The sequence below is a fragment of the Rhinopithecus bieti genome, unplaced genomic scaffold (assembly GCF_001698545.2).
Source record: "Rhinopithecus bieti isolate Rb0 unplaced genomic scaffold, ASM169854v2 scaffold_444, whole genome shotgun sequence".
NCBI lineage: Eukaryota > Metazoa > Chordata > Mammalia > Primates > Cercopithecidae > Rhinopithecus > Rhinopithecus bieti.
The window spans coordinates 667,650-694,906 of NW_016803142.1; the positions used below are offsets into that span (position 1 = coordinate 667,650).

General features: G+C 36.4%; 1 protein-coding gene across 1 annotated transcript in view; it reads left to right on the forward strand.

Annotated features, from left to right (window-relative positions):
• Positions 1-27,257, forward strand: part of RIT2 (Ras like without CAAX 2) — a 389,974-nt gene that overhangs the window by 69,812 nt on the left and 292,905 nt on the right. Inside the window, exon 3 of the mRNA XM_017867188.1 lies at positions 17,278-17,334. Within this exon, the coding sequence (XP_017722677.1) occupies positions 17,278-17,334 (57 nt within the window). The remainder of the gene's footprint in view (positions 1-17,277; positions 17,335-27,257) is intronic.

The window sequence follows — 27,257 nt, forward strand, 5'->3', positions numbered from 1 at the left end:
AAAAAAAAAAAAAAAAAAAAAAAAAAAAAAAAAAAAAAAATCCCTTCTCAATTACCCATTGCTTTCAGAAGAAAGTTTAAAATGTTTAATGACACAATGGGCCCTTGGAGATATGACTTTAGATTTTCTCTCCAGCCTCCATCTGCAAGCTGTACACCTTACATTCACTCTGAGCTCCATCTATACTGAATTAGCAGAAATGCCTGAATACTGCTTGTTGCCTGAGCCTTTGGAACTTCGGCAGATGCTATTTCCTTTGCCTGTAAGTCTCCTCTACTGCTTACCCATGTGTATCATTAACTATTAATACATATTCACTATTCAAGATTCAGGATGCCCTGCCTTCTCAGAGAAATAATTCTCCCCAAGGTTAGAGTGCATTCCCTCTTCTTTGCCTAATTAGAACCTGCGATTAACTATCATAACATTTAGTGCACAATGATGTAATTATCTTTTTAATTTTTATCCTTCATTCTGTTGTGAGTTCCTTGAAGATAGAATTTACCCCTTTTACCTCTGTGTCCCTAAAACTTACCGAGGACCTAGCTGTAGTGCAGTTGTTTGTTGATTAAATGTACAGAAAATAAAAAGAACGTATCTAGTACAGTGCTTGCGATTTAGAAGTAAAGAAATTGAGCTAGAGCTGTCATTTTGACTTGTCTGAATTAATTTAATGAGCTAGCATTTGATGTTACGAGAATTTAGCTGCTCAATGATCTTTCTATCAAACCCTGGACAACTTCCCAGAAGTTCTTGTTGTGTCATTGTTTATGAAAGGGAACTACAGGCTGTCTTTGGAATTTCACAAGCCAAGATTCACTATCATCATGTCTGTCCATGCTGGTTTGCCAGTTTTCTCTCCATAATTCACTTAACTTTTGCTCCAGAGAGTTGGAGTGCCATGCTATTGATGCTACAATTTACGTATTAAGAAGACAGAAACAACCCTAACCAAGTAATAAGTGAAATGACTACTCTAGATTCAAACTGTTTTTCAATTCAGTCTAACATGTGATGGAACAATTTTAGAAACCAGATTATTGGTTTCTAAACCAACTGGCATTCCCGTGATAATATAAGGAACATCAAACAAGGTGTATTCATTAAAGCGAAACAACAGTTGATTGAAATGTAATATTTCAAACAGATGGGACAACATCATATGAACATATGTGAGCTGTGGTTTTATAAAAAACATCATATTTTAGCCAGATAGACCCTGAGACCACGATGAAACACTGAAAAAAACAAATCATTTGAATCATTCCAAATAGAACAGTTTAAAAGTAAATCTCAATAAATGTTTAATAAGAGCTTACAATTGTCTGGTCACTAGTTTAAGTTGTTTACATATATTGTTTCATTTACTTTTCATAACAACCCCATAGTGGGCATTATTATTAACCCTACATTTCAGATGAGGCAACGAAGAAACATAACTAATGACTTAATAACTCTCCTGAAGTCACATAATGTATAAGTATCCAGGAAATGTCTTAAACTTCTAGAGCTTGTTTCCTTAGCCATTTTCCCAGACTGACAGTTTCATGTAATCTCACAACCTAAATATTTAATTATTGGAATTATTGGTTTTTAAAATATTTGATGCATTTATATATATCAGCAGTGAGCCAGTCAGCAATGTTTAATGAATACATGCTACACTTAATGTCATGTTTAACACTAACATTATTGTTACAGATATACAAAAGAAACAGGAGCCTGACACCAGTTAGCTTTGAATTGAGTGAACCCATATAATACAACCATATAATCAAAGGTTGTTAAAGGCACTGGCTTAAAAGTCAGAAAAGGTCTCAATGGAATGGTTCAAGTCCCAGCATAACATACATTGTGACAGCATACCTTCTTTGTATCTTTAGTGATTCCAAATTTGATAGATTGCAGATCCCTATGGGTTATCCCTGAGTCAGCCCACACCCACAGCCATTTAATTGGCCTCACGTGCTTCAACTTTTGCTCTCAGCTTCCAAGGCTGCCCTCCTCTTTGACCAGTCAGCCTCCACTCCATGATGGGTTTAAACAGTAGAACTCCCCTCATATTTTTGTGTCATATAATTTATTAAAGAGGAGAAACAAAGGAGCATAATTTCAACACAAAGCAAGCAAAACTTTAAATTTGACATCTGTTATTAAATTGTCCCAAATTTTCTTTTTTTTTTTTTTTTTTTTTTTTGAGACGGAGTCTTGCTCTGTCGCCCGGGCTGGAGTGCAGTGGCCGGATCTCAGCTCACTGCAATCTCCGCCTCCCGGGTTTAGGCCATTCTCCTGCCTCAGCCTCCGGAGTAGCAGGGACTACAGGCGCCCGCCACCTCGCCCGGCTAGTTTTTTGTATTTTAGTAGAGACGGGGTTTCACCGTGTTAGCCAGGATGGTCTCGATCTCCTGACCTCGTGATCCGCCCGCCTCGGCCTCCCAAAGTGCTGGGATTACAGGCTTGAGCCACCGCGCCCGGCCTAAATTGTCCCAAATTTTCTAACCATGCTCCATTGCGTGGCTCCCTGGTATGTTCCATCTTTCTGAGCCCCTGGCTTCAGACCTTTTCAAAGCAGCTTCTTCCCTTTTCTTCACGTTTTGCTTACTCTTCTCATTTGTAGACTCCTCATATGTTAGTTTATAAATATAATAATTTTATTTTATTTTAACTTTATTTTCTCTTTATATTTTCCTAAGAATATTAAAAAGCATATCTGTAGAAAATGAAAGCATTACATTTAAGTATAACTTATAAATTTATTTTTGGTGTTGTTTTGGTTTTTAGTCACCAAAATTTTAACATTAATTGTCTTGGGATGAGAGTAGAGGGAATGATTTGGTGGAAATTTACTAAAACTTTATTGATTAAGCACAGCATTAATTTTTAATTCTACAATTTGATATTATGCACAGGTAAGATAGTGGTGAAGTGCAAAAACAAAAAATGACAGCAAGTTCTAGAAAGGGAGAAAGAGTGTTGAGAGAAATAGTTGGATATGGCAAGAAGGACAAAATGAGCAAAAAACCGAAAGATTATAAGAAAAAAGGGAGACATATAAGCACAATAGCCATGAATATATGACATTGAGAAAGGAGAAATGGTAGAAAAATAAAAGGAAATGAGAAAAAAGAAATGATCTGGAGTCATATAGACAACTTGTCCAAGTATGCTTTCATATTGTGTCATCTTTGATTATAGGCTTTTGAAATATTTATTACTTGATGTATGAATAATTATAGTTTTTTTTTTTTTATTTGGAAGGGTGAAGTTTTGCCTTAGATCAGTGGCACTCAAACTTTTTGATCTGAGGATCACACTAAACACTCGAAAATTACTGAGCACCCTGAAGAGCTTTGTTTATGTGAATTATTTTTGCTAATATCTACCATACTATAAATTAAAACTGAAGTTTTGTTTTAAATTCTCCATGGATGAGTAGCTTAAAAAACAATTGCATTTGTCTATCTGTTTCTGTGTTCAATATGCTAAAGTTTGTTGTTTTGGTTGAGTACATAAGGAAAGCTGGTTTTATACAGACAAGTGGGAAAAGAGAGAACCACATTTACCCTATGAAAGGGCCTGTCAGACCCTAAGGGTTATTTGACCATATTTTAAGAACCACTGCCCTAGGGAGAATAGGCATGATTCAATTCTGTAAATGTTGACTGCTGAAGACCCTGTGTTGTCTGCCAGACACCACGTTCCCAGTCTCTAGGGAGCCAAGGCCTCTGCCTCTCAGGTGACTAGAAGGCAGCAGAAGCAGCCCAACTTTAGGCAGAACTCATCTCAGGGTATTGTGTGGAGCCAAAGCATGTTTACTATGAGGCAAGATAAAATCCAGTCCAGGCACTGATCTAGTCAGTGGATGTGTTCGTGCCACCATAACAAATCTAGCCTAGTGGACCAACAAGTGATATGTTGAGAATTAATAATGTGGTCACAATCTGCTCTAAAACTGTGCAAATCCTTCAAATTTTATGTTTTTGCCAGATAATTATGTAGATCTAATCCTAACCTCCACGTCTTTTTTCATTTGAACAGATGTCATACCAGCACTGACTCATTCTTGTAGTTTTGTAATTGTCACATTGATTATTGACTAAAATACAAGATTTTTGCATGATTCTGTTACATTTTATCTTTCTGGGTTTATCCCATCATTCCAGCCTATCAGGACCGCCTGTCTTGCATCTGACACCCAGCCATTGCCTTTAGATTGATGTCATTTCACATATGCTGTGAAAAGAAAAATATGGTTAAAAAAGTATGTAAACCAAAGGAACGCTGTGAAAATATAATATTATAAAGATTATCACCATTATTACCACGATTAACTTAAATAGATATGATCTGGATAAGGCCATGAAAAAGTATGCCTTTTATTCAGGATATGGTCCATCCTCCATTTTCAGTTTTTTTCATGAAGTACTGTGGAAGCTGACGGAAGCTAAGGATGTCTTAAGAAAAGAGTCTAGGAATCCAAACACATTCATGGTACAAGGCACAAAATGGGAAGATCCAGGCAGGAGGTAAAAAGATATTAGAGGTGAGGTAAAAATATTATTTGTGCCCTCCAGTGCCCTTCTGATAAGGTAGGCAGTTGACTATTCTATGATCTATTCTCAAGTGTTTTTACAAAATTGTTACAAGTAGGATAGAGATTCACCAAACAAAAGAAAATGCTTAGGATGTATGCAGATATTACAGCAACACTTAAATCATGAATGCCTTAATACTTTGATAGTCTTCTAAACCAATGAAAGTAAAACCTTCAGCCCCAGGTATATGTTGGTGTCTATCAGTTACTAACATGATTAAATAAAATGTCAAAAAATGTTTTCACTGGAGGATCAGGGTGTCAAGACAGAGTAAATTCTTATTGTGGCAAATGATAACAATATTAATTCTCATACGGATTAGATATTAACATCTATGATAACTCCTATGACAAATTATACACATTTTAAAATGCGAATGCTTTGGAATTGTCTGTAGTTACTACCACCTATTCATGTAGATGAGACTCCAGTAATTGTCTCCATTAGTTATTATGCTATAAGAATGGCACTACACAGAGAGTTGTATTTACATATGTTGGCACAGGTATGCAGGGCACTGCATATCGAAATACTCCTTAGGTATTTTATTTACCTGAGGAGATGAGGTTTATCCTAAATGATAAAATACTTGAGAAAATATTAGTGAAAATGTCTATTTTTCTTCTTCGTTTAAGTTCAAAATAAATTGTCAGCATGTAGCAAGTAGTGACATTTAGTTTTAATATTCTTTGCTTTTTTGTTTCTCATCAATCATCCTTGAAAATCAGTCAGTGAAGATGAATAGAGTTTTAAAGTCCTGGAAAGCACAATTTCTTTCCATTAGCAGTGAGTTTGTGGAGAAATGTCAAGAAAGCAAAGGGGAACATTCCATAAAGGAAAAACACTCAGGGAAATGAAGACTTGCAAAAGGTGCTGCTCCCATCCAACTGCTCAGTTGAACACCATTCCCCCAACCAAATGATGCCGTTTTCTAATCTAGCCCTCAACCCCCAAATCTCAGTCCTTTTCTTCTCGATTGTCCATATCCTATAACCACACAGGACCCATAGAAACGTAGACATACCAGTCCTTCAGTAAATGTCTTATGACTAAATACATTAAATCACAATGTCAGATTCCCTTCCCACCATTGAACTGTGATGGATTTGTTCTAAGAAAAGAATTGGTTCAGAAATTCTCACCCTGGGAAGTATAGGTTTGGTTTTAGCCTGCATTAATGAGCTTCATTACCCTAATATAAATATGTGGAATTATGCTTTTGATTTGGAAAGCACCAAACCACCAGTGCTGAATACCCCTTTTTAAATGTTAATTTTATAGAAATCTAGAACCTGTAGTATCCCTAGAGAAAACAGAGGAGAACCTCTTTCATTTTAGAAATGCACTAATTAGAAAAAAATGAAAGCTGTCATTAAAGTGGGATCGGGATACCTCTTACCCAATTTCTGATTCAACATTCTTTCAGTACAGAAGATCAACATTGTCAGTATTAAAAGCTGCAAAGAGAATTAGGAGATCTTTACCAAACCCCACAAAGACCCTATTTTACTATTCGTAGTACCTCCCTTTTACCTTGACTTTAAAAAGATCCTATCACTCCTGGTTGGGGCCATTCCAGGTTGGTGGTTATCTCAGTCTTATTATCCGTGCTCAGCAGCGTGACCGCCTGAGTGTTGGGTGCTATTCTGCCATGCTTCCTCTGGGCATGTCCTCCTTGCGAAAGATCCTGTGCTATGGACTTTTGTACTGCTATTTCTGACCTTCAACTCAATGCAATTTACAAAATGTTTGTAAATATGTGTGCTGAGGGGAAAATAAAAGAAGACTCTCCCTGCTTTCTTTTATTTATCATTTATTTATTTATTTATTTATTTATTTATTTGTTTGTTTGTTTATTTATTTATTTATTTTTGAGATGGAGTTTTGCTCTTGTTGCCCAGGCTGTAGTGCTATGATGCTATCTCAGTTATCTCAGCTCACTGCTACCTCCGCCTCCCTGGTTGAAGTAATTTTCCTGCCTCAGCTTCCCAAGTAGCTGGGATTACAGACATGCGCCACCACGCCCAGCTAATTTTGTATTTTTAATAGAGATGGGGTTTCTCCATGTTGGTCAGGCTGGTCTTGAAGTCCTGATCTCAGGTGATCTGCCCGCCTCGGCCTCCTAAAGTGGTGGTTTACAAGTATGAGCCACCAGGCCCAGTCCTCTCTCCCTGCTTTTACCTTAATTTGACTTTGAGTCAAAAGTTAATTTTAGATGCATTTATTTATTCATTCAAAAATAAACATTTAGTGTACGTGTATGTTGTTAGTTGGCAAATATCGATGGCCCACATAGTGCATAAATTTTCAGGTAAGAGGAAGGAATTAATGAAAACCAATTAGCACAATGGAAAGAGTCTGGCTTTGGGGTCCTATGGCCCAATCAATTTGATTCCTTGATACACCTCTGTAACCTGACCACATTACTGCATGACTCTCAAAACAATTTTGTTAAATTGTTCCTTCAAGGAATTTTGTAAGATTATAAATCAAACTTAAATAATTTTAAATTGATATATAAAATATTATCCTAAATTTAAATTTTTAAAGGACGTAATTTCTGCCTTATTTTAAATAATGATGTCTTCAATAAAAATCCTATAATTTCTTGTAAATGTATCTATTGGGACATAAAATACATAATAATTTAATACTCATTATTATATTTTTATAAACTATATGAACAAGTTATTTCATAGTGGAAAATGGTACATGGTTCTTATTCTTGTTGAAAATGGTATATTTATTTCATTTTGCCATAGAATTTTATCCCAACTACCATACTAAATGTTTATTTTAAAAATAATGCTATCATAATTTTATTTTTTGTTGCTGTTGTCACCATTAAACATATTATTACTGTGTAAGGAAATGTGTGTGTATTTTCACTGGCTGTCCTCCTGCACAACTCCCCATCTTCTTCTCAAATGTAAACCTTTAGAAGACAAAGGTCTTCATCTCTTTTGTCCACTGATATATCCCAACTATCTAAACATTGTCTGACACACAATATTTTTGAATGAATGAATGCCAGCAAGGGAACATAGGGAGTTCCAAGGAGGAGGAATGGGTTTCAATTTAAATTCAGTAATGAGAGAATACCTCCCAGAGAAGGCCCAAGTGAGTAATAATCTGAAAGAAGTATAGAGCAAGCCATCCAGGTATCTGGAGGAGAGTTCTCCAGGCACAGGTAGAAGCACCAACAAACACTCTCCTTGGGAAACGGGGTTACTGAAAGGTATGACAAACTCTGAAGGTCAATGTGACAGAAACAGAATGACTAAAATAGAGGACTGGAGTACAAGAGAAATAACCAGATCCTAAATAGATGAGGAAGGAATGATGACGATAGTAACAATGAAATGAAGAAAGAGGCATTGCAGAATGCTTAATTTGGAGGTGGTTTTAAGTTATCTCTCTTCCCTCCTCTCATTTTTCAGATGAGAAAATTAAGTCAGAGAATTTGAGTAATTTTTTCAAGGTCCCAAAAACCAAGAGAAATGGTGCTAAATCTTAGTGACCTGTCTCCCAATCTCATTTTTCCCATTTCACTGACAGGACATCAATTCTCAAAGGGAAAGCAGTGATTTGCCAACTTCTGTCTTTGAGTTTTTAGATTGTATTATTCTCTAAATTGCTTTAGTTTAGTACTTCACATAAATATCAAGTATTTTTTGGAGGTGTAGGTGTGGGTTGGAGGAGTAATAATGAGTTGTATGATCTTATGCTATATATATATATATATGTATATATATAATTTTGTGGAAAATAACCCCTTTCTATAATTTTCCTCTTTCATAACTGACAGTCTCTGCCTCTGGCTAAATACCACTGACATTCCAAGGAGGGTGATATATAATATTGTCAGATTTTCAAAGAAGTAAATTTGATGATTTAATACTGAATTATGCAAAGCAAGAAGCAGTTGACTTATATTTAACTTTAAAATGAAATAGTAAATTATGGGAATATCTGAATAATAAAATGGAAATTTAAATAAAAATATGCACATGAAAAAAAAAGTCCACACAAAATGTGTTTGCTTTAAAAAATGATTGTTTTTAATCTCTCACCACTACCATTGTATGAACATTTAGTATGCATTTGGCCGTTATTTATTATATGTACTTAATGCATATTTTATAAAGTCCTTAGAAACACTACATTTACATAACATATGTTAATGATATGGCCACTAATAAAGAAAAAGGGTCTTTGATATGAAATCCATCAGGTACTTCCTAATAGTATCCAGAGCTTACTATTCAGTAATGTCCATTTCTACAGTAGGATAGTATTCTTAATTGATATACAAGGGTAATAAATTAACTGTAATAATATTAGACATCAAAGCAAAGGGCTATTGAGTCTACTAAGCATTCTTTATTTTCATCCCTAATTATTTTTATTAAGATTGCAAGTATTCTAATCCAATGTCTTCTCTACTCATATACACTCTTCACTTTCTTTGTATCCATAAAGCCACTAACCAACTTTCAAAGAAGCATTTATGTGCATACAGTAGAAAAAACCTCCTATTGTTATCTTTTCCCAGATATTTTTATGATAACCACATAGTAAACCTGAAAAAAACGCATCACGTATTATTTCAGATGTACTCCTATCTAGATAATTAATTTTTAAAAGCAATAAATACAATTATGCATTTATTTCTAGCATGCAAGTTGTTATACCCTACAAAAAAATTTAGAAGTATGGTTTTTTATAATAATTTCTGGTAATATTCATCAAAAATTAAAAGGTGCTTATTCAGATAATTTAGAAGCATTCCTTATAGAAGCTAGTAAGATACAGAGTAACATTAAGGCCAAAGTTAGTTTTCAGAAAATGATTTTCTTTTGAGGGGAAAGTATAACATTTCATTTTCCTTCATTTGACATTTCCACCTTTCCTTTAAATATCCTTTTCTCCCTTATGCTGAAGGCTGCTATGTGTTCACCAAACATATTTTCTTTTCTTCCTAACATGCACCCCAGCCTCATAGTAGTTAGGAGGAGCCAAGTAACTGAGTTTTGATAATAGACTGTGGATATAGTAATGTACAATATTTATGGCACTTTTTTTCCTTAACGTTCTGTCATGCAAGTCTCTGTGAATTCTCTTACTTCACTTTTCTGCCAAGTTGTCATAAAGAACTCAGAGGAGGCCTTGAAGTTCTGAGGGGTGGGAGACCACCTGATGAGAGGATCTGGGAAAGACTCCATGGAACAGAACAGTCATCTTCCAGCCTCCCTTATGTTGCATATGACAAGAGTGAAAAATAATTGCAGCAAAGACACCAAAAGCTTTGTTCATCTATTTGCCTTTTGCACTAATAAATGCTTTGTAAGACAAAGCTAGGAAATGTGTTCTTATACATTCTACTTATACCAGGGCACCCATTTCCATCAATCTCTCCGCTACTCACACTCACACATGCATGCAGCTTAATTTTCTGATTCAGGAGGTCAAAAACACATCTAGAATTCACTATATTTGAAGGATTCCACCTATTAATTTGGTATTGTCATTATCTAGCACACAGTAGGTGCTCAATAGGTGTTTCATAGGTGAACTTTAAAATCTTTTGGAATGGACAGCATGATTTTTCTTGTTCTAAGCAGTCTTGACTGAATTGCGATCCAGTGACAGTCTTTCTTACACTTCTCTCTCGGCCTTTTTAGACAAATAAATTCTAGTCATCTAATTGAAGTAATTTGATGCATAGATAAGAACAGAAACTAAATATATTGTGTTTAGGTCATATTTGACATAAATTCTCCATGAAAAAATTAATTGCTCATTTTCAGCATCAAGTTTTGAAGATCTATACTTACAAGAATTTTGTGGGCTCCATCTTACACATAAGGATTTACTGGTCAGTGAGAAATGAGTAAAAGAATATAGTTGGCCTCTTGAATCTGAATTTCTCCCTATATCCTACCACAAAGCCAAAATACCAACAAGAAGTACAATTAAACCACATGTGATCTACGCCATGAATGCCAAATTACCTCTAGGTAGAAAAATAAAACAGAGATCAGGTGCGGTGGCTCATGCCTGTAATCCTAGCACTTTGGGAGGTCGAGGAGGGTGGATCACCTGAGGTCAGGAGTTCGTGACCAGCCTGACCAACATGGAGAAGCCCCATCTCTATTAAAAATACAAAATTAGCCCGGCGTGATGGCACATTCCTATAATCCCAGCTACTCAGGAGGCTGAGGAAGGAGAATCTCTTGAACTCGGGAGGTGGAGGCTGCAGTGAGCTCAGATTGCACCATTGCACTCCAGCCTGGCCAACAAGAGCGAAATTTAGTCTCAAAAAAAAAAAAAAAAAAAAAAAAAAAAAACTCAACAGAAATTCTGGTGCCATTACAACGTTGGGGTTGTAGAGGATGGACAGAGGGAAGACTTAAAAGATTGAGAAAAAGAGGAAAGGAAAGTCAAGTACTCAAATGAAATATAGGTAAAATCATTTTTCGAAAAGAAGCCATACAACTCTAATTGCCAAAATACTGAAAATTAGTCTGGAACTTTATGTTTCACAGAGGTGATAATGTGCTTGACAGTAAACAGAACCAGAACTGACAATCTGCTTCTCAGGGAGACAGAAATAATTAGAAAAGAGGTATTCACCTTCAAGATGTGGCAGTGAAGGAAAACGTAGGAAGGTAGTGAATAAAATTAAAGATTCTGTTGAAAAGAAAGAGAAACAAGATAAGACAATTACTTCTACGATCCCCACCACCTGTCAATGTTACATAATTTGAAAAAACATAAAAATAAAAACCCTACACTCTACTAACCTGACAGAAGACAACACCCTTGACGTAATAACTGAATATGTAATGCATAGGAATAGAGAAAAAAAGGTGAAACAAACATGATACAAAACTACCCTAAGAAGAAAAAAGAAGAGTGAATCAACTGTTTTAAGGTAATAAATACTCTCCTCCAAAATTTAACAGAGCATTGACATGTACTACTATTAATTTCAAGACATAACTTAGTAAAACTACTGGACTATAAAGAAAAAAGAATCCTTAGTATCTCCAGGAAAACAGATCAAACAGTTAATATGGTTTAGAAAAGTGCAGGACAGGTGTTTTATATCCAGCTAAGTTGTCTTGTAAGTATCAAGGCTATAGAAAAATAGTTTTAAATAGGCAAGAACACTGGAAATACTGTACCCATGAGAATATATATAATATATATATATATATATATATATATATAATATATATAACACACACATATTCCCTCCATCCAATCAATAGAAGATTGGGAAAACTTTGAAAAAAAAATAGGTAATGATGAAGGTTTATTATATTCAATTTTAAACCTAGACTAAAACAAGAATAAGAACATGAGTACAAGAATGTGAATGGACTTAACTTGCCTATTAAAAGAAAACAAATTTTAAATTGGTACAAAAAATCCAGCACTATAGTATACCAAAAACCCCCTGAAACACAGTGGTTTACAATTGTAAATTCAAAGAAAATTAGGAATAAACCCCAAAATTGAAACAAAGTTAAGGCAATGATTATAACTTTGATCAGACCAAAACGATCAAAATAATTAAATGACACAAGGGAAACTTTTTAATAATAAAAGCCACAATTCACAATTCAATTATTCACTTATACAGTAACATTCTGATCAAAATATTGATTTCTGACTTATGCTGGTATTTTCTAGGACAACTGTTCTCACTTGGGACTTGTTGATCGTTACCCGTTTCTCAATATTGTGCTCTTTTTTTTTTTTTTTTTTTTTTTTTGAGACGGAGTCTTGCTCTGTCGCCCAGGCTGGAGTGCAGTGGCCAGATCTCAGCTCACTGCAAGCTCCGCCTCCCGGGTTCACGCCATTCTCCTGCCTCAGCCTCCCGAGTAGCTGGGACTACAGGCGCCCGCCAGGTCGCCCGGCTAGTTTTTTGTATTTTAGTAGAGACGGGGTTTCACCATGTTAGCCAGGATGGTCTCGATCTCCTGACCTCGTGATCCGCCCGTCTCGGCCTCCCAAAGTGCTGGGATTACAGGCTTGAGCCACCGCGCCCGGCAATATTGTGTTCTTATGTGTATATAAACGAATGTTTTGGGAGTAAAAGACAATTGTTATTAGACTTTTAGAACCAATGTATTAAGATATTATAAAGTCAATACAATTAAAATATCTGAAAAAATGATAGAATTATGAGTTTGAGTTTCTTATGAAGTTGCTCTTTAGCAAGGAATAATAGAATGCCAATTTTTTGAGGAGGTAAAACTGTGTAACATAAAATGAAATAAAATTTAATCTCCAGTCTGACTGATAGCAGATTCTCTCCAGTGTGATAATAGGTTGAGCTTGAGAGGTACTTAGGAGAGATTTTCAAAATTGTTTTTTTATAAATTATCTCCCCAAATGGAAATGCCTGTTAGATGTCCCATAGGGGATCCACTTTCTTTTTTTTTTTTTGAGACAGAGTCTCGCTCTGTCGCCCGGGCTGGAGTGCAGTGGCGGATCTCAGCTCACTGCAAGCTCCGCCTCCCGGGTTCATGCCATTCTCCTGCCTCAGCCTCCCGAGTAGCTGGGACTACAGGCGCCCGCCACCTCGCCCGGCTAGCTTTTGTATTTTTTAGTAGAGACGGGGTTTCACCGTGTTAGCCAGGATGGTCTCGATCTCCTGACCTCGTGATCCGCCCGTCTCGGCCTCCCAAAGTGCTGGGATTACAGGCGGGGATCCACCTACTAAAACACAGAAGAAACTTATACAAATCAATCTTTCTAAAATTATCTTTTGAGTTCTGAAACAAAGCTCAGCTGGCTCCTTTTGCTTTGATTCTGTCTCAGCGGAGGGTCAGAAGATTCCACACTTAAAGGGCCTTTTTCAATTATACAACAAGCACCAGGTTTCCATTACAGCACAAATTCCATCATCTAAATATATGCTGGGTTTTTTTATTGTTGTTGTTTGTTTGTTTTTTGCAGGGTGGGGGCTTGGGGGCGGGTAGTGGGGAATGGAGTCTCGCTCCAGGATGGAGTCACCCAGGCTGGAGTGTAGTGGCACAGTCTCGGCTCACTGCAACCTCCACCTCCCAGGTTCAAGTGATTCTCCTGCCTCAGTCTCCGGAGTAGTTGGGATTACAAGCATGCGCCACCATGCCCGGCTAATTTTTGTATTTTTAATAGAGACGGGATTTCGCCATGTTGGCCAGGCTGTTCTTGACTCCTGACCTCAGGTGATCTACCGGCCTTGGCCTTCCAAAGTGCTAGGATTACAGGCGTGAGTCACTGCTCCTGGCCTAGGTGTTCTTATAAATAACTGTAACAGGTAAGTCCTTGACTGATTCATTTATTTCTGATGTTGGCTGTATGTTTCTCAAGTCTATATCTAAATATTTCTATTATTAAAATGCTTTCATATCTTTTTTCTTAAGTTTGTTCAAAACTTCTTCAGGCTCCATAATTCCTTCCCAATTGTGTAGCAATTAACTTGCCCATAACAGTTCGTTCTACTGCTTCCTGACAGCTTCCATGACTATCATGTACTGATACCTGGTAGAGGAACATTTAAATGTGTGGAGAGAATGGTGTGACATTTGAGTAGAGATATCAATCATTATTAACATTATTAAAGAATTTCAGAGCCAGAGAGTAGTTAAATTGGTAAGAACAGATTTTATTCAGGAACTATGGCAAAGGATAAAGAAGAACTGCATGTAGAACTAGTCTTAGTTCCAAATACAGCAAGCACTAAGGCAGATGTATAGCCAAGAAGCAGGATTGGGGTCAGTGGATGGAAAAATTACTAAGAAATATCCAGAAGGGGCGATTCTGGTTAAGTAAATTGAATGAGATTCTTGCTGAAGGCAGGGAAATAAAATATTTCTTGAGGAGTGGTGGGGATGAAGAATTTGATCAGGTATTGAGAACGATCAGATATCAAGGGTAGGGGATGCTCTCTAAAGTGATTTAGCAGTATTTTTGCTAAATCTGGGTTATGAAAAGATGAATATGGAAGTACAAAAGTTTAGGTGTAGGTAAGAAGAGGGTTCTGAGAAGCCTGACTGAAGTTTTGGCAAGGAGTGAGTCTTCATCATTCTGATATCAAAATGAAGATGGCGAAGGTCATTTTCATGTCATAGGATAAAGGCATTCTCATGGATGGAAAGTACCACACTAAGTCTGAGAACAAGGCTAGTAGCTGTTTGGGCAGTGGTATAAGTTCAGACTAAAAGGAAAGATGAATGTGGTTCACGAAAGACCACATATTAGCATATCATGTTGAAGATTATGTTCTTTATTTTAATAGCAGCTGACATGTGAGTGACATAATTTTTTTAATGATGATGTTGGTATCATTGGGAAAGATCTAATGTAAAGAAAATAAAATAATTATGGAGGAAACAGTTTTTAGTCTAATACAATAGAGATTTTCAAAAGAAATATAAGATTCTGAACTAGAGTAATAGCAGAATCAAGACGTTTGAAAAATTTGTTGGAGTGAAAACTTAAAATTTATGTTTGTATGGAGGATATGAGAGGGAAGGGATGCAAAGACATCTTTGAGATTTTAGCATAAATAATTGGCTATCATAAGATGGATGTTGAGGCTGTTAATCACATTAGTAATTAAGTGTATATCCATTTGTTTTGAGTGGAGTAGGAATATCTTCATTTTAGTTTTAAGTGTACTGAACTAAGCTATTATTGGAATTGAGATGACTGATTACCCATAGCTAATTGCTCACATGAAGCCATGCCTCTGACCTCTGTATTCTAACTAGGAGCAAACCAGTCAAGAACAAAGAGAGGGAGACAACTGCCATTTTAAAACTCAGGAAAAGCATTTTCCAAATGCTTCTTCATATCCACTTAATAAACATGTTGCTGTCAGTGTTTACCTGAAGTATTCTAACTCCTCAGGCTATCTGTAAGGAATGTTGATTTGCATTTCAAAAATTTGCCCAAGGCTGTCAAATTGAGTAATACTTTCATGTAGAGACTTCTTTTGTCAATGCGAAGAAAGGAAGTAAGCAATTGTTAAAGCATAAAACAGAAATTCTCTTTGGGAGGCCGAGACGGGCGGATCACGAGGTCAGGAGATCGCAGACCATCCTGGCTAACACCGTGAAACCCCGTCTCTACTAAAAAATACAAAAAGCTAGCCGGGCGAGGTGGCGGGCGCCTGTAGTCCCAGCTACTCGGGAGGCTGAGGCAGGAGGATGGCGTAAACCTGGGAGGTGGAGCTTGCAGTGAGCTGAGATCCGGCCACTGCACTCCAGCCCGGGCGACAGAGCGAGACTCCGTCTCAAAAAAAAAAAAAAAAAAAAAAAAAGAAGAAATTCTCTTCCACTGGGTCAGTTTCCATTTCTTGGCATTTCTCAGCAGGGTCAAACTAGTGCATTCTACATGTTTGTTGAATGTAACTGAGTCTTCTCTGCCCTGAACATTTGCTAAAGTGTTTATACACTATTAAAAACAACCAAACAACCAGAGCTGGACACTACTTAAAGCAATAAAAATAAATTTAATCCAGGAATTATTTCCACAAGGGAAAAGATTCCTCAGTGTATAACTAGGCTCAATTCCAAATACAGAAAGGACACGTGGAGATTTATAGGCAAGGCACAGGGGAGGAGGAAGGTGAGAGGTGAGGAGTTACACCCATGAATGGAAAATTCCTAAGAGGAGACATCAAGGGGAGGAAGATTCTTGCTAAACTGACTTAGCAGGATTCTTGTTGAAGGTAGGGCAGAGTGATCAGATGTCAGGGGAGGATTCTCTCTAAACTGACTTAGCAGGATTTGTACTGCAAGTGGGCTATATAGACCCAGTCAAATGCAAGGACAAGGTCCATGTTTGAGGCCTAGTAGAGAAAAAGGCTTAGGATCTTACCTAAAGTTTGCTCAGGGAGAGAGTCTGTTAACAAACACACGTGCAGAAGTGAGGAAAAAAGAAAAAGAAGAGCTGTTATGCACTATTTTTATATAAGTTTGTTGTTTTGCTTCAGAGTTCCTTTTGCTTCCTAATAATGGAAATTCACATGAGGAAATACTCTACAATAGAAATATTACAAATGTTTTACAAAATCGTAGGTTTGGAAATAATGTGGAGAATACAGAATTACAGAAAAAAAGGAATGAAAAAAAGGTGGTCAATAACATAAATTTATTAGGCAAAATAAAAGTAACTGAAATAATTTTAATTTTGAACAGTTAAAGACAAAAATCATGTAATTACATATTTTATAGTTCATAAGAACTTCAGAGGTTATCTGTTCACTTTTAAGATGAAAAACTTAAGAGTTCCAAAGAATGTACAGATTTTTTGGTGAAAGGGACTTACACATCATTATTACCAACTGTTTAACCAGAGCAGGTCAAGAGGGATTCTGTAACTGGTTTATGTCTTCATTATGTCAAGAGCTTCTTTGTTTTTACTCTAATACTATTTTTATTGAAATACACTTAAAATTTGAACATATTTATTTCAGAGAAGTATCTGGCATTATCTGACACATTTTTCCCTCTAGAACTTTGTCTTATTGTTTCATTTTGTGTGAAATTAAATTAGTCACTCACATAACTAACTTATTCACCAGAACCTTTTAAAAGATTGGTGAACTATGTTGGTAAATAACTTATTGATTAATTGGTGAATTTTTATTAAACAAAATGTTTTTTTTTTCTTTCAGCAATGACAATGCAGTTTATTAGTCATCAGTTTCCTGATTATCATGACCCCACTATAGGTAAGTAGAAACCTCTTTTCTCCGTAAGCTCAAATAAAGACACTGTGACTAATGGCTTGAAAATATTAGCAATGTTGATGGAAAATAAATATAATTTACTCTGTTACCCAGAACACATACATATAAATCTATAATATGTAACGTACCGTTACCAGGGTGTCTTTGCTGCCAGAGCTCTCAAGATGGTGGCAGGCCGCTTCCAAAATAGAGGTGGGCCACTTCCAAGATGGTGGCAAGCCTCGCGTTCTCTGACCTGGGGTTCTTGGCCTCACAGATTCCAAGAAATAGAATCTTGGGCTATGCTGTGAGTGTTATAGCTGTATTAGAAGCTGTGGGTCATGGAAGAGAACCGTGGAACCCAGTGACTAGTGTTCAGCTCGGTTAGGACGAACTGAGGCACTTAGCAGCATAGGAACAATGGCAAGCCTTTAGCCCCATCGGGAGTGGCAATGGGTGCCTCGCTGGATCAGGAGTACAGCGGACACCCTGCTGGATCCGGAGGGATGAAAGTCAGCGGCGGGTCTGTGACCTTGGCAAATAGCAGTGGTGGATGGCGAATGAAAGCTCCGCTCTAGCCGTAACAAAACACGGACCAGAAGAGTGCAGTTTCAAGATTTAATAGAGTGAAATAGAGTGAAGACAGAGCTCCCATATAAGGGAGGAGACCCAAAGGGGATTGCCGTGGCCAGCTTGAATGCCTGGGTTTATATCCCAATCCTTGTCCCTCCCACTGTGTTCTCAGGCAATAGATGATTGGCTATTTCTTTACCTCCTGTTTTTGCCTAATTAGCATTTTAGTGAGCTCTCTGATTGGTTGGGTGTGGGCTAAGTTGCAAGCTCTGTGTTTAAAGGTGGACGCGGTCACCTTCCCAGCTAGGCTTAGGGATTCTTAGTCGGCCTAGGAAATCCAGCTAGTCCTGTCTCTCAGTACCACAACAGAAGCTTCAAGAGACANTATAGAGTGAAATAGAGTGAAGACAGAGCTCCCATATAAGGGAGGAGACCCAAAGGGGATTGCCGTGGCCAGCTTGAATGCCTGGGTTTATATCCCAATCCTTGTCCCTCCCACTGTGTTCTCAGGCAATAGATGATTGGCTATTTCTTTACCTCCTGTTTTGCCTAATTAGCATTTTAGTGAGCTCTCTGATTGGTTGGGTGTGGGCTAAGTTGCAAGCTCTGTGTTTAAAGGTGGACGCGGTCACCTTCCCAGCTAGGCTTAGGGATTCTTAGTCGGCCTAGGAAATCCAGCTAGTCCTGTCTCTCAGTACCACAACAGAAGCTTCAAGAGACAATATTTGTCCTTACTTCTTGCCGGGTACCCTAGTATTATCTGTTCTATTTTATTTCTTTCTGGTAAATGGTGGTTGGAATCCATTAAGTGATTTCAGTATCTAATAATGGATATCTATCTGCATTTGAGAAGTTTCTCTGGATAATAAAATTGTACTCTGGATAGTAAAGTTGATGTGAGTATATATGTATTTGGTCATTTACTCACTTCTGTCAGTCTCTGAATTTTCTACTGCAGAGTTATTTAACCATGTTAATGGTGCATTTGGAACGTTAGATATAGACATAACATTATCCATCATTCTCATCCTGAAGGTTAGGAAACTGACATTTAAGGTGTAAAAATATTGCTAGAGCCAAAACACCACCCATGTTTTATTCCTCCTAACCAGTTGTCTTTCTGTCGTAATATACTGTAGACGCTTTGCATTGGGGAACAAGTTTTCTCCCTCATTCAAAGCACAAAAGATGTCTTTAAAATTGCTTTACTCATTCAAAAACCTACTTTAAAGAATTGGCTGGAAATTTTCAAGCAGAGTCCACCGTAGTACTCTTTGCTTAGAAACACACTGGTATTAAAAACACATCAAGCATTATTTCCCATGAGAGCATATAGCCTCATGGCTGACTGGTTGTCTGGATGGTGAGTTCCTTTAACCACTCCCCATTACCTACCCTATTTGTTCTCTCAGTCTGAATATCTCTTATCCTCACTTCACCCATGGGTAAGATCATCTAGTTTCTATTATGCTCATCAGGAAATTTTAATTCAAGATCTAACTTGATATATTCAATGTCATCCTGTAAATTATACTCCTGTATTCTTCCCCGAAAGGCCCCAGAATATTAGCTTGCATACCATTGCTGACAAATATAAAACATACTTATTTTTAAATGTCTTATTGTTTATTAAGACCACCTCATCAGTTGAAGTAAATTGATTATATTTAAGTACATGCAATTAGTATGTGGTAACTGGAAAGGACTTCCTCACTAAGTTGAGGTTTGTTTCTAAAGAGAAAGTAACTACTTTGCAAAGCTTTAGAAGTGATTAGTTGCAACAGTTGCTTGATAATTCTCTAAGTCAATTTTCTAAATATCTTAGAAATTCTAGAATGCCAATAGCTTCATACCACACACTGTAAGTTACAGAAGAGGGACAATCTTTGGAAAAATCTCAATCTTTTATCTTGTTGGAAACTTCAATAATATAATATATAATTTATGAAATCAGAAATTCACTCAGTTGTTTATTATTTTCTGTTATTCTTTAAGCTTTGTATGTATTGGTGTCTCAAAAATCAGCCTCTTGTTCACCAGCCTGTCACATATAACAACTTGAATAAGGCAGTAGATGTGAATAAATCATAAATGACTCCTTTAAAAAGAAGAAATAAGAAGTATATGATGATGTCTCCTTTAGTTATCCATGAGGCACATCTATCACTTGAGATTAAGATACCTGGACATTCAGTACTAACAGATAGCTAAAATCATACCTTTATCTGGCTATAAATAAAACAGCTTTAGAGGAAGAAGTTCGAAAATGGAAACATAGAGTACTTTATTACTTTTGATTGGATTTTCCCATCATTTCATTTCTTGGCCTTTCTAGTGGGAATATTGGTTAACAATTTTCCATTGGTATCCTGCTTGCAGAAGGTAAATGTCCAAAATAATTTACCTTTCACCTACTTCTGCTACATAACTATAACTCAGTGTGGCTGACTTAATGACCTCTCAAGAGGAAATTCATATTAGTACAGTTTAAAAGTCATACAAATTATAAAAGCATAGCACCTATCAAGGATACTTTTTTCACAATTGAGATAGGAAATAAATATTTTTCAATCCTTCTCTAGATCTGTTTGTTACCCTACTGATTGAGGCTTTTAAATAGCCTTTTCTCTGAAATATTTGAGGGATATATATGGCTTTATTTTCTCCCTTATATTCAGCTTAGAATTATACTTCTTTCAAATATACTTGAATTCTGAAAACGTGAATCCCTTTATCACTGAAAACAGTTAGATACAATATTTGATATCACTGTTCTTCCCAAGGAGTAATTGTTTCCCTTATTTATTGGCAACAATTTCAATATCAGTAACCAATGAATTTATAACAATAGAAAGGAAAAGCTGATTGGTTAACATCAGGTTACTTCACATTACTGTTTTTGAAAGGGTTAAAGCAGAGGAGACTTCTTTATTACACGGATTCAGATAGAATGGAATCTCTTGCTTTCAGAAAGGATTGGTCTGTTCACAGGTCTATTTGCTAGCTTGAAATTTCAGTTTGGTTTTGTGGCATCTAGCGTGAGTGACTTCATTTTGGTTTGGTCTCATGTGTTAGGCCCAGGGCAGGAGTTCAGTCCAAAACAATTGCCTGTCATAATTTTGTTTGACAGGTTAGAGCAGATAATCTCTACTCTAAACTTATTTTTGAAAGATGCATAGGAATTAGGCTGGTGAAGAGGAGGGATTGCTAAAACAAAAAGTATAGGCACTGAGACAAGACAGCACAACAAGTGACAGAGCTGGAGCATTTTGGGAACTAGAAGCCCAAGGGTGGAGTAAATGGCATGATATGTAGGATGGAAAGCGAGAGCTAAATACATTACTAGGCACCAGATCTTTGAAGATCTTGCAGGCCTGGCTAAGGGTTTAGATACCTACAGTCTTATACTCTTCCGTGAGAGAAAGATGAATATTACTGACAGCCTGCTTAACTTTTCCATTTGATAGTTCCAAGGCAGAAAAACTAAACATGCCTCAACTTTAACTAATAGCTGATTTTCTGTAGTAGATGTTTACTTTTTCCAGGATTCTTTCTCATGGTAAAGCACCCCACCCACCAGCATCTCATGCCAGAAACCCATGAATAATTCATGATACCTAAACTTCTACATTAAACCACTCACAAAATTCTGTTGTTTCTACCTTTATAACAGGTTTTAAAACTGTTCCCATCTCTCTATAACCTTTTCTGTAATCTTTTTCTAAGCCACACCCATCTCCAATTTGGACTTGTTTTAAAATTGGTTTCTACACAGAACCAAAAAATATCTTGAAAAATTTAAATTTGGACTACTGTAATCTCTGTTAGATGCACCCTAGTGTTGTATTATGTTTAGCATAAACAAATTCTAAGAACAAAGTGAAGACTCTCATGGTCTTGCTATTATTTATGTCTTCAGTTTCCACACTTGCCACTTCTTTATTGGGCATTAACCACATCCACCTTATTTTAGATCCACAGATTAGTCAAGCCCTTTTCTGTCTTAGGGCGTTTTCACCCATATTTTACCCAGAATGCTCTTCACTTTTTCACCTACATTTTTGCTTCATTCACTCATTGTTTTCTGTTAAACTTAAATTTAAATATTGCTTCCTCAAGAGCACCCCTTTTGACTTCCCAAAAATAAGCCGTTCCTTTATGCATTCTTTTAGAATCTTGAATACTTTTAATATCACTAATCTCTAAGAAATTAAATAATTGTTTGGATAATTATCTGTCAAATTAAAGTGTCATAAAGGTTAAAAACGCCAATATGTTATTACTAGTGTATCCCAGACCTAAACAGAATGTTAAACATGTAGCAGATGCTATAAAGTGTTCATTAAATGGAAAATTAATAAGCAAATACATTTCTAGGAAAGCATTAATCATTTCTAGATATTGCTATAGTAACTTTAGAGTCCTGGTGAGCAACTAAACTAATACTAATCAAAGGTGTTCTAGCAGTCTTTTATAAAAATTCTGTTTGTTAATTACTATTTCTTGACCTAAAATGATTAGCAAAAGAAAATTTTCGTGACAAATTAAAAGCATTGTGCTAATGCCAATCAGTCTTTATTTTTTCTCATCTTACTCCTCTGCTCTCCTAATCCTCCCTCTTTATTCAATATTAGTTCCTTAATAAATATTTATGTTTCAGTCATTGTTCAAAGCAAAGGAGTCAAAGGTGCACAATGATAGGCAAGAATTCCTTTTTCATTGAGTTTCTTTGCCTACTTTTATTTCATCATCTTTGAGAGCTGATCATATCTCTTTGTCTAGAGTCTAATTTTTCTTTCTTTCTTTCTTTCTTTCTTTTTTTTTTTTTTTTTTTTTTTTTTTTTTTTTTTTTTTTGTCTCATTGCCTTAAGATGACTTAAGGTCATTACCTTAATACAGAACACAATTTAGTTACAAAAAACTTGGCCTTAAGGACCTAACCAGTTGTTTCTTAGGGTTGCTTTCCCTATGGAAAGAAAACAACTTTAACAACTGAGCAATCAGTTATTACTTTATTATCTCATTTGCCCATCCATTTATTTGGATCTTACAGTGCCCAGAAACTCACAAGACCAACAAGTTTCCAACTATACTTACATATTCTATTTTCAAGGAACACATCCTCTTGTAATTGACTCAACTGAGAATGCTTTTCCTCTTTTAGTGTTTTAGACTTCCAATTTCACTTACAAACCATGAAAACTGCATAATACTCTCAACTGAAAGATTTATATTATTTCTGAGCAATTGGTTTTTGTAGAACTTGTTACAGTTCTACAAAAAAAGAATAAAATGCTATATATAGAATTAAGTGTTCCTGAATGATTTGGGAAGCTTGAAAAAACAAGGACTTTATATAAGCAGCAAAGTACATCAACAATATAGACAGGTCATCTGCAGATAGCCTCATGCTCAATGGCTGCTAGACCAGCATGGAACAAATGTACCACATTAAGTATACATTTTTCAATATCTCTTGTAGAAAAACAAATACTTCTTAAGCTATGAATTTAGAAAAATACTGTGTTTGAATTACACTAAAATGGCCTGTTCTCTGTCTAAAATGTACACTAATAGAGTCACTCCTTTGTGTCACTAGAAAATTCTTGTTAAAATGTAAATGCTCAGGGGAGAGTTAATGCCCAGAGCCATTAGGAGTCATTTATATATTTGCATAGATTAATGTATCCAATTATTCTAGAGAGCAAACCACAGAGCCATGGTCTACAGAGCAACACTGAATAGATACTTACTGAAGGGGTGTGGAGAAGGGAGGATATTACTACTAGGCAGAATAAGTGCTCCAGTGTAACACTTGAAGGAAATCAAGGCCTATAAACTAAACTTGAATAATTATATTTTTTAATGACTCTGGAATGTTTGAATGTGATAGGATAGAAAAATAATCCGTATGAAACTAATTAAATTGGATATTGAATTCTGCCTTCATCCTGACTCCTTATTTTCTTTCCAAATGGATCCTGTAACACCCTCTTGCTTGCTGTGCACCAACCACACTGGACTCCCATTAATTCTTTAAATATGCCAAGCAACCTCTTCTTTGCCTTTGGGTTTTGTCAAGACACTCTCCTGTACCTTAAACACCTTCCTTCTGCTCTTTACAGAGTAAGTTCTTACTCATTCTTCAGGTCTCAGTTTGCATACATCTCCTCAGGGAGGTCTCTGATCATCTTATCTAAATTAACTGCTTACCACATAAACACATAGGCATACATACACACACATACACACATATACACATATGAATGCAAAACATACAGGTGCATTTCCTATATCAGCACACAGCTTGTTTTCTTAATCATATTTATTCAATTCTGAATTAAAAGTTATATTAATTTTTTGTTCATCTTCCCATACAAAAAGTAGGTTCCATGATGTCAGGAAACATGCTGCTTTGTTTTGAATTTCTTTCCTACAGGACCTCGCACAGTATATGTTTATTAGGAATGATCAAAACATTTGTGGAATACAAAGAATGCATGAGCAACTTCAGTGTCATTTTTTCCCCTGTTATCTAAGTTAGATTTCTATGGTCATATAATTTCAGACCTGTTAACTCTCTCATTTGATATAGTAAGCTGAGCACCACCCAAATTAAACCTAAACCTTTTATGAAATTGCACTGGAGCAGCCGAGTATGACCATGAAACCTGGTCTCACTTGAAATGTATTATGCTTGATCTTAAATAGGCTTTTAATGGTGCCCTGGAATACATATCCAGGTCATAGACTACTCAGTTTCTCACTCCCCTAAAATCACCAACTTCTCCTCTTATCTTCACTGATGACCTTGCTTTCTACTTTACTTAGCTAATGGAAACAACCAGAAGACAAATTTTAAAGACTCCCATTCAGAAGGTACTTCCAAAGCTACCCACCACTCTGAGTCCACACTTAGCCTTGCCACTTGTTAACTTAGGTGAACTGCCAATGCTCCTACATAAGCCAGTACTGTGGTTTCCATTCAGTAGATTCCATCCCCATGTCCAAATCAAAAATCTTGCTCAAAACAATCTTTTCTTTTTATGAACACTTCTCATTATCATAAAATGGTGTTTTTTGTACTCTAAATATTAAGAAAATTAAAAATTCATTTTTGACCCCACTTCTTCTACTAGTGCCTTTCACATTTCTCCACTGCTTTGCTATAAAGCTGCTCAGAGTTGAATGTACCACCAAACTCTAATTCCCTTTCTACTACTTTCTTCAATCAACTCTAGCCATGTTTTCATCTCATCACTCTACTGAAACTGCTTTCATGAGGGTTACCTTGACTCTTTAGTGACTAGTCCAATGACAATATCAATTATCTCCATTTTAACTTACCAGCAGCATTTGATAGGTTCTACCACTCTTGGATTTCATCCACTTTTTTCACTTGGCATACAGCATATCATACTCTCTTGATTTTCTTCTAACCTCTGTAACAGCTTTTCTGACACTGTCTGGTTCTTCCTGTTTACCTGGATATTGAAGTCCCCCTGAGACTCAGCGTTTGGTCTTCTTATTGTCTCTCTCCACATTCCCTTCATTGGTGATTGTCTTCAGTGTCATGGCCTTGTGTATAATGTATATGTTACAACTCCAAAATTTATTTTTCCATCTTATATTTCTCTCTTGAATTTCATACTTATATCTTATATATATTGAGCTTCCAACTCAACTTCTCCATTTAGATGCCTATTAGACATTCCTAAATACCCCCTGTTCAAAGCTGACCTCTGGTTCTTTCTACAAAAAAAAATTCTTTTTCATCTACAGCCTTTATCTATCTTCCTTCCTTTCCTTCCTTCCTTCCTTCCTTCGCTTCCTTCCTTCCTTCACTTTCCTTCTTTCCTTCCTCCCTCCTCCCTCGCCTCCCTCCCTCCCTCCTCCCTTCTCTTCCTTCTTCCTTCTTCCTTCCTCCTTCCTTCTTCCTCTTCCTCCTTCCTTCTTCCTTCCTCCCTTCCTTCCTTTCCTTTTCTTTTTTTTTTTTTTTTCGTGATGGAGTCTTGCTCTGTTGCCAGGCTGGAGGGCAGTGGCTTGATCTCAACTCACTGCACCCTCTGCCTCCCGGGTTCAAGTGATTCTCCTGCCTCAACCTCCCAAGTAGCTGGGACTACAGGCACGTACCACCACACCCAGCTAATTTTTGTATTTTTAGTGGAGATGGGGTTTCACCATGTTGGCCAGGATGGTCTCAATCTCTTGACCTCATGATCCACCTGCCTTGGCTTCCCAAAGTGCTGGGATTACAGGCGTGAGCCACCCTGCCTGGCCAGCCTTCCTTATCTCTATGGTGATCTCATCATTCTGGGTTCTCATGCCTAAAACCTTTGACTATTTCTTGATTTTTTTTCTTTTGCCACACAATATACGCTCAGGAGGTCTTGTTGACTCTACTTCCAGATATGTACAACATTCATCTATTCTCACTACCTCTACTGCTACCATCTTGATCTGAGCCAGAAGAATCCCCAGCCTAGATTACTATTTTAGATCCTTGTTTCTACTCTTGCCTCACTTTGCAGCTTATTTTCACTATAACAGAGGTTTTTTTTTCTTTTTTCTTTTTTTTTTTTTTTGCCTTTATTTATTTATTCATAGATTGAGGGGTAATAATGCAGTTTTGTTTCATGGATATATTGTATAGTGGTGAAGTCTGGTCTTTCAGTGTAGCCATCACCTGAATATTGTACCTTGTCTCCATTAAGTAATTTTTAATCCCTCACACCCCTCAACCATCCCACCTTTTGGAATCTTCAATATCTATTATTACACTCTATGTTCATGTGTACACAATATTTAGCTCTCACAAGTGAGAGCATATAATATTTGAATTTATATTTGAGTTATTTCACATAGGATAATTGTCTCCAGTTGCATGTCATCCATGTTGCTGTGGAAGACATGATTTCTTTATTTTTTATGGTTTAGTAGTATTTCATGGCATATATATATGTGTGTGTGTGATATATATCTATTTATGTGACATATAGATATGTCAAATATATGTTACACTTTCTTTATACGGTCTTTCTTTTATGGACACTTAGTTTGATTCCATGTCATTGCTATTGTGAATAGTGTTGCAATAAACTTACAAGTGTAGGTACCTTTTTGCTGTGATGATTTATTTTCCCTCGAGTAGGTACTCAGTAGTGGTATTGTTAAATCAAATGGTAGTTCTATTTTTAGTTCTCTGATAAATCTTGATATCATTTTCCACAGAGTTTGTACTAATTTACATTCTTACCAAGAGTATATAAGCATTCCCTTTTCTCTGCATCCTCACCAAGATCTGCTATTTGCTGAATTTATTTATTTATTTATATATTTATTTTATTTTATTT